The 14,085-nt window shown below is 46.7% G+C and overlaps 1 protein-coding gene across 1 annotated transcript in view; it reads left to right on the top strand.

Annotated features, from left to right (window-relative positions):
• Positions 1–14,085, top strand: part of PKD1L1 (polycystin 1 like 1, transient receptor potential channel interacting) — a 180,940-nt gene that overhangs the window by 132,227 nt on the left and 34,628 nt on the right. The window contains 6 exon segments of the mRNA XM_023226405.2: positions 5,210–5,333; positions 6,667–6,750; positions 7,391–7,563; positions 8,634–8,868; positions 10,943–11,047; positions 12,104–12,244. Of these exon segments, the coding sequence (XP_023082173.2) occupies positions 5,210–5,333; positions 6,667–6,750; positions 7,391–7,563; positions 8,634–8,868; positions 10,943–11,047; positions 12,104–12,244 (862 nt within the window).

Genomic DNA, 14,085 nt, shown 5'->3' with positions numbered 1-14,085 from the left:
GAGAAAGAGTTTTGCTCTTGTCACCCAGACTGGAGTGTAATGGCACGATCTCGGCTCACTGCAATCTCCCAGGTTCAAGCAATTCTCCTGCCTCAGCCTCCCAAGTAACTGGGATTACAGGCATGTGCCACCACGCTCGCCTAATTTTTTTTGTATTTTTAGTAGAGATGGGGTTTCACCGTGTTGGTCAGGCTGATCTTGAACTCCTGACCTCAAGTGATCCACCTGCCTTGGCTTCCCAAAGTGCTGGGATTACAGGTGTGTACCACTGTGCCCGGCCTTCAAACAGTTTCTAACACCTCTCAAGTTCTTGATCATTTCTCAAGTTACTCATTTACTTCTTCCTCCTTCTTTCTATAAGTAGTAGATGTTGACCATAGGTAAATCTAGTAGAACTGAAAAGTGAAAAGCAGAAAAATTTCTGTGATGCCACCAGGCAGAGGCAAGTATGATAGCATTTTGTTGTGTCCTATTTCTTTTCCATGTCTCAGTGCTTCTAAAATTGGGATGCATATTGTCACCAACAGGTGCATTTAATGTAGTCTTCCTTTTTTGTTGAGAGTTGTTCTTGAATCCATGGTTAGGCTTTATTTTTACCTGTCACAAATAGTCAGTCTGATAGTCCTTTCAAGGCAGTGTGGCTTTGAATTCTAAAGTGCATGATATGAAATAACATTGGTTCTTCGCTATGATTGCAATGCTGGTAAATACAATAATTCGGTGTGTTCCAGGAGTTACCTTATTTTACTCTGATGAATATTTAAAGACACATTTATGCAACAGCTCTATGAGTGTGTTGCCTTTGACTAAGTAATTCAATTTGATATAAATACTTTTTGGTTAGATTTTTTGGCAGAAGTGAGTGGCTGGAAAGTCCATTTAATTTTATCAATTATTTCAGAACATATCTATCTTTATTTTTTGTAAGAGAGAGGGTTATTCATACGCAGCAAGATAATGGCTAACGGATATTGTCCTCTTTGTCAGCGTTGTGAACACTCATAAGGTAAGACCTGGAAGTCCCAGTGCTATGAGTCTGGGTGTTCTGTAGCTCAGTAATCCAAGTTTTGTTTTGTTTTGTTTTGTTTTGTTTTGTTTTTTCTGCTGAGCATTCTAGTAGTGAAATTAAGTGGAATTTTCTGCCTCCTCATTTGTGAAACGAGCAGTTATTTCCATCCATGACCAACTTTTCAGCCCTCCTATCTGTGCAAGTGCAAGACTGTGCCAGTAGGTGGCACTGTGTGCAAAACAAAGTGATAATTTGGTCCTCTCTGAAAATGGAAATCTAAACATGAAAAACCTCTGACTTTTGCTAGTTTATTTTTTATCTCACATTTCACAAGTCAACATCATTTGGCATATTTCTCATATGAATTGTTGCTTCTTGATGGTCGAATCAGAAATATCGCAGCTGAGATAATATTTGTGAGATCTCAGGTGCAGATGAGATTGATGTGCCCACATTCACAACTCCTGTGGATTTGCATAGACCTTATATTTCCCATAAGGATGCAAAACCCCACTGCCTCTGGGTGCTCTGGCCACCAGGCAGGGATATTTGTGTGTCCCAGTTGGTAATGGAATGTTTAAAGTGGACCCTCTCCATCTCACCGCCTAGCCCCCAATACCTAATCCTGAAACATCAACAACTGAGGGTTTGGCATTTACTAGCATTCCAGATAGAAAAGCTAAGTAAGCCCAGGAGGGGAAATGGATGAAACAGAGTTCAGAGATCAGGACCCCAACTCATGTTCGGTTGCTAGGTGACTCTGGCAAGTGCTTGGACTTAGCACCTTCATCTGTAAAGGGAGGGAACTGGAGAACTGAGTATTTATGTCTTAAGAAGTCATTGCGTTCTTGGATTTCGCCATATTTAAGTTGTATTTGAAGTGTTTCTGAACTTATGAAATACTTCATGAAATTCCAAAAAAAAAAATACATAAAACAAAAAATAAACCAGCAAATAAAGCACCAATCAATGAAGCAAGCGTTCTATCCAAGTGCCATAAATGTAAGCAGCTGATTTTATCTTTTGCATTGTTTAGCCAGCTTTGTGGGCTTATTTTATGTAATTGTGGTAATTAATACAGACAAGGTCAGAATACTCCTGGCTTATTGGGTTCACTAACTGCACTTTGGATGTGCCAGGAATGAGGCATGAGATGTCTACAGTCTGGCCATTGTGTGCTTTGGGTTATTTTCAGGGCTTTTTTGGTTTCTTGATGTTATTTCAATAGGGAAGCAAGTGTCAAGAAGTGATACCATTTCCCCGAAAGTGGTACAAACTCAGCATGGCTATAATGTCTATACTTTATTCTTCAAAAACACAGAATATGGAGCATATTAGTTGCTATAAATGTACAATGTTTGTCTGTCAAATCATCTTGCTTCCCACAGCAGATGCTCAACACTTTCCTCGGTTGAAAATTCACCTCCAGCCATCCTTTGCCTCTTTCCTACCCTCCCGCCCTTTCACTGCATCTCTGTGCCCCCTGGTTCATTCATCCTTTCCTTTGGCATAAATATTTGCAGAGATGTATCTGCTCACCTTATGCCTCCCACCTCTGTCTCCATCTGTGTTCTCCTTTCCTGATGCCTCCCTGTTGCTTCATTCCATCCTCTGGGTACTCTGGCAGGCCTCCAACTTGCTCTGCATTTGATAGTTTGACAAAACTTGTAGAGAAGTCCAGAGTTAAGAACCAGTACCCAATAAAAGACCTGCAAAGATTAAGTTCTAAAGATGTACAAACCAATAAAGATCAAATACTTGAAAGGATAAGAGATCATTTCTTTGTAAGAAAAAGGAAATAAAACCAGTCAGATAAATTAATTCACTAGACTTTTACTCCTACATGCTATGGAAATTTTTTTTTTGAGACAGAGCCTCGCTGTTGCCCAGGCTGGAGTGCAGTGATGTGATCTTGGCTCACTGCAGCCTCTGCCTCCCAGGTTCAAGGAATTCTCCTGCCTCAGCCCCCCAAGTAGCTGAGACTACAGGTGCACATCACCATGCCTGGCTAATTTTAGTGTTTTTAGTAAAGATGGGGCATTAGCCATATTGGCCAGGCTGGTCTCAAATTCCTGGCCTCAAATTCCTGGCCTCAAGTGATCTACTCACCTCGGCCTTCCAAAGTGCTAGGATTACAGACCTGAGCCACCGTGCCCAGCCATATGGAAATTTTCGAACACATTTATAGTATATATGGATTATTGGTTGAGGCTACTGCATCTCTTTATTACTCTACATACTGGTGACATTTATTAGTCTTTGATTTTTTTAATATTGTCCAATTATTGTCATGACTATCAGGTTTTAAAAAAACTGTTTCTAAATTATCTGCAAAATTATAGCATTTGCCAGCCAATTTCCATGGTGTAAATCTTCCCACCATGGTTTTTTTGTTTTGTTTCATTTTGGTTTTTTTGTTTGTTTGTTTGTTTGTTTTTTGATGAAGGCTCACTCTGTCCCTGAGGCTGGAGTGCAGTGGCATGATCTTGACTCACTGCAACCTGCGTCTCCTGGGTTCCAGCGATTCTCCTGCCTCAGCTTCCTGAGTAGCTGGGATTACAGGCATGCACCATCACGCCCGGCTAATTTTTTGTATTTTTAGTAGAGACGGAGTCTCATCATTTTGGCTAGGCTGGTCTCAAACTCCTGACCTCAGGTGGTCTGCCTGCCTCAGCCTCCCAAAGTTCTGGGATTACAGGCATGAGCCACCGTGCCCGGAACCACCATGGTCTTTTACATCACCAGTGTGACATCACTGAACATGGAGTTGGCAGGAGTTGTGCAAAACTGGCTCTCACAATGAGAGTCGGCTCCAGGCCTGCTGTCTACAGCCCAACTTTGCTCTCAGGCCTCGTTTACCAAAGCCGTGACCATCATCTGAATAACTCACGGTGTGTTCATTCTTTGGAGTAGTCTGGATCTGGTGCTGGACCAGGCATTCAATTGCGTGTACTTCTTTCTAACTTCTTCTCACCTTAGGACAACATTCCTTTTCCTGAGAACTATTTTGGTCTCCCCTTTTTGTGGAGAGAAACCAGGATGAAACAGCCAAATCAGAGCCATTTGTGTTTGCTGAGGGCATGTTGATGAGCACCCCATCCTTGCCATTCTTCAGTGACTCTTCATGGGAAGCCATGTGTGAGAAAGGTTTTTAGAGTTAGGTGAGAGGTACTTTGCTTTCTCTTCGGAACTTTTGATTTTATCCTTTTGCCTCTGGCTGTAGCTCAGAGCCAAATGTACACCCTGCCGCTGCCATGTGCAGCCTTGGCCTATGCATGTGGCTTTATGGCAGTGTCTGAGCAAACTAAAAATGATAAATTTTGTTCATTTGACATTATTTCAATGCTCCTTTAAATCAGTTCCTTGGTGGAAAAAAATGAAGCATATTTGTAAGCATAATAAAGAAGTTAATTGGAAAGAAAACAGACAAGTGTTTGTGCCGACACTGCACTTCATCTATGCCTTCACATCTGCCACTCACAGTCACATCCTGCGCCCAGTCGGCAGTCAGTGCAGAGAGAGGATTGGGTCTTGGTCTGGGTGTCCCAGAGCCTCCCTTGTCTACCCTAGCCCCGGTGCTCCCTTTGCACCAGCCCTGTGGCCCCCACACCTTCCCACCCTTTAGGCTTGTGGAAGCCCTCACCGTCCCCTCTGCCTGGAATACCCTCCCTCAGACGACCATGGGCTCCACCCTCACCTTCAGGTCTTTGCTGGACGTCACCACCTACTGAAGCCTTCCATGGCTGCTTGAACATCTGCTCACTCCACCACTTGCCTGTCTTCCCTGCTTTTTTTTTTTTTTCCCTCCTTCATATTTGTCACAGCATAGTGTATGTTTGCTTATTTATCTTATTTGTTGCCTGTTTCCCCATAGGAGGGCAGATAATTGATTTTCTGTTTCCCATTGCCTAGAAGAGTGCCTGACACCTAGTAGTTGCATAGTAATGTTTGTTGAGTGGCTGACTGACTGAACAAATGAACAAGTGCTTCATCCACCATTCTCTCTTATCTCCTACTGCTAAGGAGCAAAGTGAGTTCCAGGGTTTCATGCTTCACGCTGCAGGCAGCTTTAGTTTAATTCCTGTGGAGTACCTGAAATCTGAATGAGAGAAAAATTGGCAAGAAAATAGGCTTTTGTTCTCACGTTTAAATGTTCTTGTTGATGCAGAAACAACTTTTTATTTTTGTTCTTGCATTAAGAAATGCCAGAAACTCCTTTGGTGGCCTGAGAAACATCACTGACTGGTGGGACTGGAGTCTGACCACACTTCTGGACAGCCTGTACCCGGGAGGCTCCCCAACAACCCGTGTGCCGGGGGCTCAGGTGAGCTTTCCATCTCCTCTTCGTAGGAGATCATCTCAGAAAAGCCATCTTGCAGTGGGTGAAACAGTCACTAATACTGAACCGCAGCACTGCGTAGGTTCTTGAATGAGCATGCAGGTGTAAGGCCAGTGGCTCTCCAGCGGGTCCCAGCAGAGCATCCTGTTCCTTTCCTGCCGGAACCCGTTGACCCCATCCCATTACACCCTGCTGAGCTGCACAGGGTTCTCCAGATTCCTGTGCTTCCCAGGCCTGAGATAGACACAGGGGCTACGGCAGAGCCTCCGGAGCCCTCAGGCTGATGGAGTGCGAGGTCAGGAAATAGAAGATTCTAGTTCCTTGTGCAAAATAGCCTGACAAGGAAACACAAGAACCACACCAAAAAGAGGAAGTGCAAGGAAGCTTCCAGAAAGAGGTGAGGCTGATCCCAAGTTCTGAAAAGTTAATATGCATTTTGCATAATCCCATTCCTTGCTCATCTTTTATTTTCAACCCCTTTTCCATGTTTAAAAATGAAATATACTGGGCACAGTGGCTCACACCTGTAATCCCAACACTTTGGGAGGTCGAGGCAGATGGATCACAAGATCAGGAGTTGGAGACCAGCCTGGCCAACATGGTGAAACCCCGTCTCTACTAAAATTACAAAAGTTAGCTGAGTGTGGTGGTGCGTGCCTGTAATCCCAGCTACTTGCAAGGCTGAGGCAAGAGAATTGCTTGAACCTGAGAGGTGAAGGTTGCAGTGAACCAAGATCATGCCACTGCACTCCAGCCTAAAAATACAAAAATTAGCCGGGCATGGTGGCACGTGCCTATAATCCTAGCTACTTGGGAGGCTGAGGCAGGAGAATTGCTTGAACCAGATGGGTGGAGGTTGCAGTGAGCTGAGGTTGCACCACTGCACTCCAGCCTGGGTGACAGAGCTTTTCTCTGTCTCTACATTTAAAAAAGACAGAGAAATATATTTATATATTTGTCCATATTCCTTGAGCAGTTTATTTCTAATTTTATTTTGTTGTATTCTATGTAGTCTCTTGGGTTGATGATGCTGGAGAAACTTTCAAAAAAGATAAAAGAGAGCATTCTCGTGTGACACAAGTTACAGACATCATTTGGATATTAACCCTTTTCCAGGACAACCCTGGGGAGGTTGTTGCTGCCTTCTTAGAATGTTGGTTATATCCCTAAAATGGTGTTGGAAGGAAAGTAAAACTCTGACCTCTATGGTAATAGGTGGAGTTACCCAGAGCATCCCCACGCCTTTTGAGTGCTGCTTGATGAGGAGGTTTGAAGTCCTCAGCACACCCAGTCCTCATGATCTTTTTTCTCCTTTCAGCCTGGAGCTCTTGGAGGAAAATGCTATCTAATAGGCAGTTCTGTAATTAAGCAACTAAAAGTTTTTCCTAGCCATTTATGCAAGGTAAGATGTTCCTTTTCCTTTTGCTTCCGAAAATAAATGGAATTAGAGAAGTCTAGACAATACTGGGGCAGGACCCTGGCAGATCATTTGAACTTCTCGGAGAGTTCAGTGGTGATTGGAATTGTCAGTGCCAGGGCTGGGGAGAGGGCAAGTCTCGCCCTTCCTTCCTTAACCCTTATGAACCCTTTCCCAAAGCCTCTTCCTTCCTTGGCGTTCTGCTGCAGATTTATTCAATTCACTCTTTGGCCTTAGAGAGTGGCATTCTAGGCAAAACTAGGATTTTTAATCAAACAACCTAAAAATAGAATATTCACATATCCTTTTGTAATGGGGAGGGTGTGCCCTGAGATGGGCATTTTACCTGGCATCTCATGATGGGGAAGTCTTCAAGTGCTCTAAGCCTTAGACCCATACACACCTCAGACACCAACCTTCCATGGGTAGAACGTTGATCCTGTAGCTTGAGCTAGAGTCTGTAGACCACGAAACAGGCTGCAGAACGATCCTATGAGGAGAGAAGGGCGCCATGTTGCAGGACAGAGCAGGTGTTCACAGACGGCCAGGCCTGGAGACCCCGGATTGCAGGGTGGCCTTGGGAATAGCATCTGTGTCTTCTTCTGACTGCTGGTTTGTTCTACAGCCTCCCAGGCCATTTTCAGCACTCACTGAAGACTCTATTCCTACATGTAGCCCCGAAGGTGGAGGCCCTGAGAACCCCTACCTGATAGACCCAGAGAACCAAAACGTGACCCTGAATGGTCCCAGGGGCTATGGGGCAAGGAAGGACTGTGTGCTCAGCCTAGGTAGAACAAGGTCAGTGAGATCCAAAGGGCCGGTGCTCATCCTGCCTGCAGCCGCCACTCCAGCTCAGGTGCCTGCTGGACGCAGTGCATCTGCAGGAGGTGCAGCCACCCTGACAGGCCCGCGAGGTCAGCGCACCACTGCCAGGGGCTCCAGCAAGACTTGTCATTGTTGTGAATGATAGAAGCATCACACAGTCTCAGGCCTCCATGTGGGAGAGCACAGAGCAAACGTTCTTTCAAAAAGTGACTGCTAGAACATCTGGAGCTCATGGAATATAAGGAGCATTTGTTGCGTGCTGACCTTGTGCCAAGCTGGGTGTTTACTGTCTCATTTAATCCTCACCCAGCTCTGTGGAGTAGGCCCCGTGCTACTTTTCCCACGTCCTGAGGGTGAGGGGTGGAGGTTCAAGTGCGTAACAAGCATGACCCCATGTTGCAGCTAGGTCTGAGGTCAAGCTGCCTGCCCCATCCAGCCAGGCACACTGCTGCCCACAGCCGCCCAGGGCTCCCCGAGCAGCATGCACCTCACACTGGGCTGGAGCTGTGCTGACCCAGTGGTAACACGGATGGTCTTAGACCAACGGGGAGCTCTAGACAGTTACAGTAATGTGTGCCTTTGAGTAATACTCTTTAAAAAGGAAATGATTTAATTGTTACTAAATACAAATTAGTATTTAGTAACTGCCTTCCCCCAGCTTGTCTGTTCCAAACAATGGGGTCTCTAGAAAAAAAAGAAAAAATGAATATTCTAGAGTCCCTGTGGAGAGACACTGGGCATCTCTGCCTCACGTGGGGTGGGGTGGGAAATTGAGGCCTCCGTTCTCCAGGTCCCTCCTGCCTGAGGGTCCCCTGAGCTGCTGCAGGGAAGAGGGTGGGGCAAGGAGAGAGGACAGAGGGCTATTGATGAGGTCCCTTAGACACAGAGGGCCATCTGTCCTGCTCCTCGAAGCCCCAGGCACTGTGTGTCCTTGCAAAGTCTTGCATGGGGTGTTCCCGGCATGGGACCTGCAGCTGGGAGCCTCAGTGGACTTCTGCGCTTCCTCCCTGCCCTGCCCTACCCCAGTGTGTGCTGCTTTACAGGCCCGAAGCCCACACAGCCCTGTCTCGACTCAGGGCCAGCACATGGATTGACCACAGCACCAGGGCTGTGTCTGTGCACTTCACCCTCTATAACCCTCCAACCCAACTCTTCACCAGCGTGTCCCTGAGCGTGGAGATCCTCCCTACGGGGAGTCTCGTCCCCTCATCCCTGGTGGAGTCATTCAGCATCTTCCGCAGTGACTCAGCCCTGCAGTACCACCTCGTGCTTCCCCAGGTGAGCTGACCTGCCTCTTGGGCCTCCCGGAGGTGCACAGGGAGATGGGGCTTCACCTGGGCTGGGCTTCTCCACCAGGCAGGACTAGTTCCCTACCCATTCCCACCCCGGCGGTCACACTCTTTGTCACATCTCCTTCATGTGGCAGGCATCACACTAAGTGCTGGGGCACGAGACGAAGAAGACCCCCAGTGGGGAAACCAATCCTCACATGTGTGGCAAGGGCAAATATAGAGCTGTCTTGAGGTACCAAATTCACCACGGGGGAACTGGGCCTGATGCTTAGATTCCCCCAGGGGGTTAGCTCAGGCTGCTGTAACAGAATAGCCTACACTGGGTGCTTTTAAAAGAGACACTTATGGCCAGGCGCGGTGGGTTACGCCTGTAATCTCAGCACTTTGGGAGGCCAAGGCAGGCAGATCACAAAGTCAACAGTTCAAGACCAGCCTGGCCAATATGGTGAAAACCCATCTCTACTAAAAAAAAAAAAAAGACATTTATTTCCCACACTCCCGGAGGCTGGAATTCCGAGATCAAGATCCCAGCCTGGTCAAGTTCTGGCGAGGGCTCTAGTCCTGGGAGATGGCCACCTTCTCACGGTGTGCTCACAGAACCTCTTCTTTGTGGGTGTACACAGGGAAAGAGAGCAAGAGAGAGCTGTCTAGGGTCTCTTTGTGTAAGGACACTAATCCTATAGGACCAGGGCCCCAGTTAACTTTGATTACTTCCTTATAGGCCCCTTCCCCACACATATCCACACTGGGAGTTAGGGCTTCCACCTGCGAATTCAAGGGAACGCAAAACTTCAGTCCATAGTACCCAGGGTCTATGGAATATGGTGAGATGGAATATGTCCACATATCTTCACTGAACAATCCACATCATCAGAAGTCACTCTGAGTTATTCCTTGGGAACTTTCCTGATTTTCTGCCTGTAGCTGACTTTTCTGCTATGAAGAACTAAGTCCTGCTGACTCTTCAGGTCAAGGTTACTTTGCCTTAGGAGTGAAGAGAGGGGAGTCCCAAGAGGTTTTAGACTCTAGGGACTGTTCAGTGGCCCAGTAAAGGCTGTGATTTGCGTAGAGCTCAGCTCGCGCTGGAGTGGGCGGAATGGAGGGTGGGAGCCTGGGCCACTGGTCAGAGTCTGCCTGGGGGAGACGCATGAGGCACTTACCTTAGGCATCCAATTTAAGGGGCACCACAAATACTTGGTAATCACGGCAAACAGTATTCTGGTGCAATATTTATAAACATCAGAATTCATATCAAAACATCATATTGGACAAAATATGGCAATTGTAGACAACGGCAGGATCAGTTTTCCTGATAGTTTCTTTGCTTCAGGCTCCAATAGAGAACAGCACAGCACTGCTGTTAAACACCTTGCAGCACCCAAAAGTGAACCCTGCTCTCATTATGTGTGTAGCTCCTTACAGCGGGCCAGTGGGACACAAGGCACATAACTCCAACAGAGGACAGAGAAGATGCATAAAGCCGTGCTGATGTGCTTCGGTTGCTTGCAAATCCATAACTAAATTTGAGTTTGGGTTAGTGATTGAAGGCATGAATCAACAGGTAACTCACCAATGGAGAGAGAACTACATAGAGAACTTTAAGAAAGTGCTTATAAGGGAGCTTTAAAAGAAGGCTTTACTTGGCTGAGAAAACTAATATATGTGTACATATAGTTAGTATGTTATCTGTTTCACGTGTGCACAGAAACTCACTCTTCTGAGTGGTGCCAAGGCAGGCCTGGAGGATCGGCATGGTAGTCGGGAGGCCTAGTGGCTGTAGATGCCCGTATTCCATGCTTTCCCTGAGTGCGGAGACCATCTTGGGTTCTAACCCCTGGCATGGAGTTTCTGTGAGTGCTTGACTTGTGAAGAGGCACCAAACCACCCCAAGTGCCTACCGAAGAGCAAGTTTAGGATTAAACTTCTGCAGAACAGGAAATGGGCTTGCATCCTGGCTACTCAAAGGTGATCGGCAGGGGAGCCGCTCACATGTTTAGACCTTCAAAAAACAATTTATCAGCATTCGTGTTGATCTTGTTTGTTTACATTCTCTCCACCAGCTGGTCTTCCTGGCGCTCAGCCTGATCCACCTCTGTGTTCAATTCTACCATATGATGGACAAGGGTGTCTTCAGCTACTGGCGAAAACCAAGGAACTGGCTGGAGGTAGCCTCTCTTGTGTCATTTTCTTTCGAAAAATAACAATAAACTGTTTACATCTTGAAAAAATAATTTAAATAAAAAATTGATTATGCACTAGCTACTGCTAACATTATTGCAGTTTTCTCCCTCTAATCTCAAAACAGCATTTGAGATCAGGCATCATTTAGTGTTGTTACAGTCACCATCATGTACCACACGAATTTCAGCCGAGGTGGTGGTCCCGTAAGATCATATGGTGCTAAGAAATTCCTGTCACCTAATGACATCTTGATTCTGACCCTGTGTAGGCCTAGGCTAAATATGTCTGTTTGTATCTTAGTTTTTAGTAAAGAAGGTTAAAAATAAAAATTAAAAAAAAATCTTTTAAACATAGAAAAAAGCTTTTGGAATTAGGATATAAGGAAAATATTTTTTGTACAGCTGTACAGTGTGTTTGTGTTTTAAGCTGTGTTATTATAAAGTAAAAAGTTAAAAAGTTAGAAGTTTTTTAAGTAAAAGGGTTACAGTAAGCTAAGGTTAATTTATTTCTGAAGAAACAAAAATGTGTTTACAAATTTAGTGTAGCCTAAGCGTGCAGTGTTTTTAAAGTCTACATTAGTGTACAGTGATGCTCTAGGCCTTCACGTTCACTTACCACTCACTCAATGCCTCACCCAGAGCCATTTCTAGTCCTGCAGTGCTGATACAGGTGGACCATTTTTTACCTTTCGTACTGTATTTTTACTGTATCTTTTCTATGCTTACATATATTTAGATACACCAGTACTTACCATTGTGTATGATTGCCTACAGTATTCAGCACAGGAACACGCTGCACAGGTTTGTAGCCTGGGAACAACAGGCTGTCTCATATAGCCTAGGTGTGTGGGACTATCTGTGTTTGTGTAAGTGCACCTTATAATGTTACCCCAAGGACAAAATCGCCCAGCGATGCATTTCTCAGAAGGCATCCCTGTCGTCAAGCAACGCATCACTGTAACTTACAATGCATGTTACATGGGGTGCCAGGTAAGCCCTTCCTCAGGAGCCATCTGAGGACCTTTCTCTTGGATGTTGCAGCTCTCCGTGGTTGGAGTGAGCCTCACCTACTATGCAGTTTCCGGCCACCTTGCCACTCTTGCTGGAGATGTCACTGACCAGTTTCACAGAGGACTTTGCCAAGCATTTATGGACCTCACCCTTATGACATCATGGAATCAGGTACATAGTGTGCTCAGGGCCATACAGATAGAGGCCATGCACTGTGATGCCATCCAAAAGGCAGAGGTCACACAAGCTCTAGAAGGTGCGAGATAACAGATTTGTTCCATATTGAGAGATGATGCTCTGAGCTGGCAGATGGGACTGGCCAGGACAGTGAAGGGCCTGGAGAACTTGAGACGTGCTTTGAACACTGGGGTGTGTGGATTCTGCGTGGAGCAGAACTCAAGAGCCTGGAATTCTCCAGTGCCTCCAGGGGACCCTAAGGGGCACAGGAAGCAGGTGTTGATGCAGTGTGGAGGAAGGAGGCTAGCGCTGACTTGCTTAGACACACTATTTTCTCTCTTCATCCTGGTGACAGTCATAAATGCAGGCAGTATTAGCCACTCTGCAAGTGAAGACACCAAGGCTTACCGAAAGCATCAGGCCCCTCAACAGAGGGAAGTCTGGTTTCAAAGTCCCTGCACCTCCTTCCCCTAGGCAGCCCTTCCTGCAGGGAATGGTTCCCCACAGGATGGGAGCTCCTACCGGGAGGAGCAGGCAAATGACCACAGATGGGACTGGACGAGCCCCGGGGAGGGGGCCCATGAGATGGGGCAGGATCCCCCCACAACCGCACGGGACACTGCCGTCCTGTGGTGGTGGAAGATGAGCCAACATATTCTGCTTCCTTACCCTGCTGCCCTCAGAACTAGCCCCTCCCCTACCCCCCTTGCCCTCCTTTTTCCATCTAGATGGTGGTCAGGGCCCCAGGGCCACCCCCAGGGCTGGGCGAGTCCTATAGCAATCTAGAGAACAAGGGCCAGTTCCTCTCCAGCTTCAGGCCCCTTCTCCCCACGTCCATCCATCTCCCCCTACAACCTCCCTCTCACCCCTTGGCTCCTGTCCTCTGTGTAAGGAGAACCAGGCAGGATGAGACTCATTTCCGCTACACTTCTGCTTCCACCAGTGCCCCAGTCCCTGCCTCCTTTGCAAACTCTTACTTTGCTGCAAGTAAGAGAAACTCCCTAGGCTAGAGGAAAGAAACAGGTTCTAAAGGAGCCCAAGCCGAAGATTTGGCTTTTCTCTGAAGTAAAAGAATACATGAGTCTGATAAGACAGAACACTCGCACAAGCAAAGCAAAGCAACTGTCACTCACAGATTGGCAGGGACAGCAGAAGCCTGGGCTGCATGGTGAGCTGGTGCCCCCAGCTCAGGAAAGCTGACCAGGGTGGACAGAGTCCCATCTGTGTGTGTCCTGACAGAGTCCTGTCTATGAGTGTCCCACTTGCACCAGTTCAGAGAGTGTGGAAAGTCACCTGTCCTGAAGTTTCATAAGCTGGGGGAACATAACATGCTGTGCTAAAGTGTTAGAGGGCATCCTCTTCTCAGAGGAACATGACCAGAGCCCACGCTGTTCCATGTAGTTCCTCCTTATCTCCGGATGTTGCATTCCTAGCAAATTCAACAGTTATTGTGAGAACTATAAGCAAGAAAAGGGGAAGAGCTGGGCTGGCCAAGGCCAACTAGGGACGTGCTCTGCAGGCACTTATCCGCATCTAATGAAATCTGCATTAAGCAATTATTTGGTTTACTGTCTTCATCCACAAGGCTGGAAGCTGCAGAATAGAGAATGTATCTAGTTTGTTCACTACTGCTCACCTGGTACCAATACTGGGGCCTGATGAGGACTGACTGCTTAATTTATCGGCATCACTCACTGGGACAGACAGCAGGCTTCCTGGTCTACCTTTTACAGTATAGCTCTGCTGGTCAACCCACTTCCTACTATTTGGGTTCTGGCTTACCCACGTAACTGTGGCCTTGCATGACCCTGGCGGCTGCAATGCCGACACGCCTG

Source organism: Piliocolobus tephrosceles, chromosome 8 (genome assembly GCF_002776525.5).
Source record: "Piliocolobus tephrosceles isolate RC106 chromosome 8, ASM277652v3, whole genome shotgun sequence".
NCBI classification, from domain to species: Eukaryota; Metazoa; Chordata; class Mammalia; order Primates; family Cercopithecidae; genus Piliocolobus; species Piliocolobus tephrosceles.
This window is presented reverse-complemented; position numbering and strand designations above follow the sequence as displayed.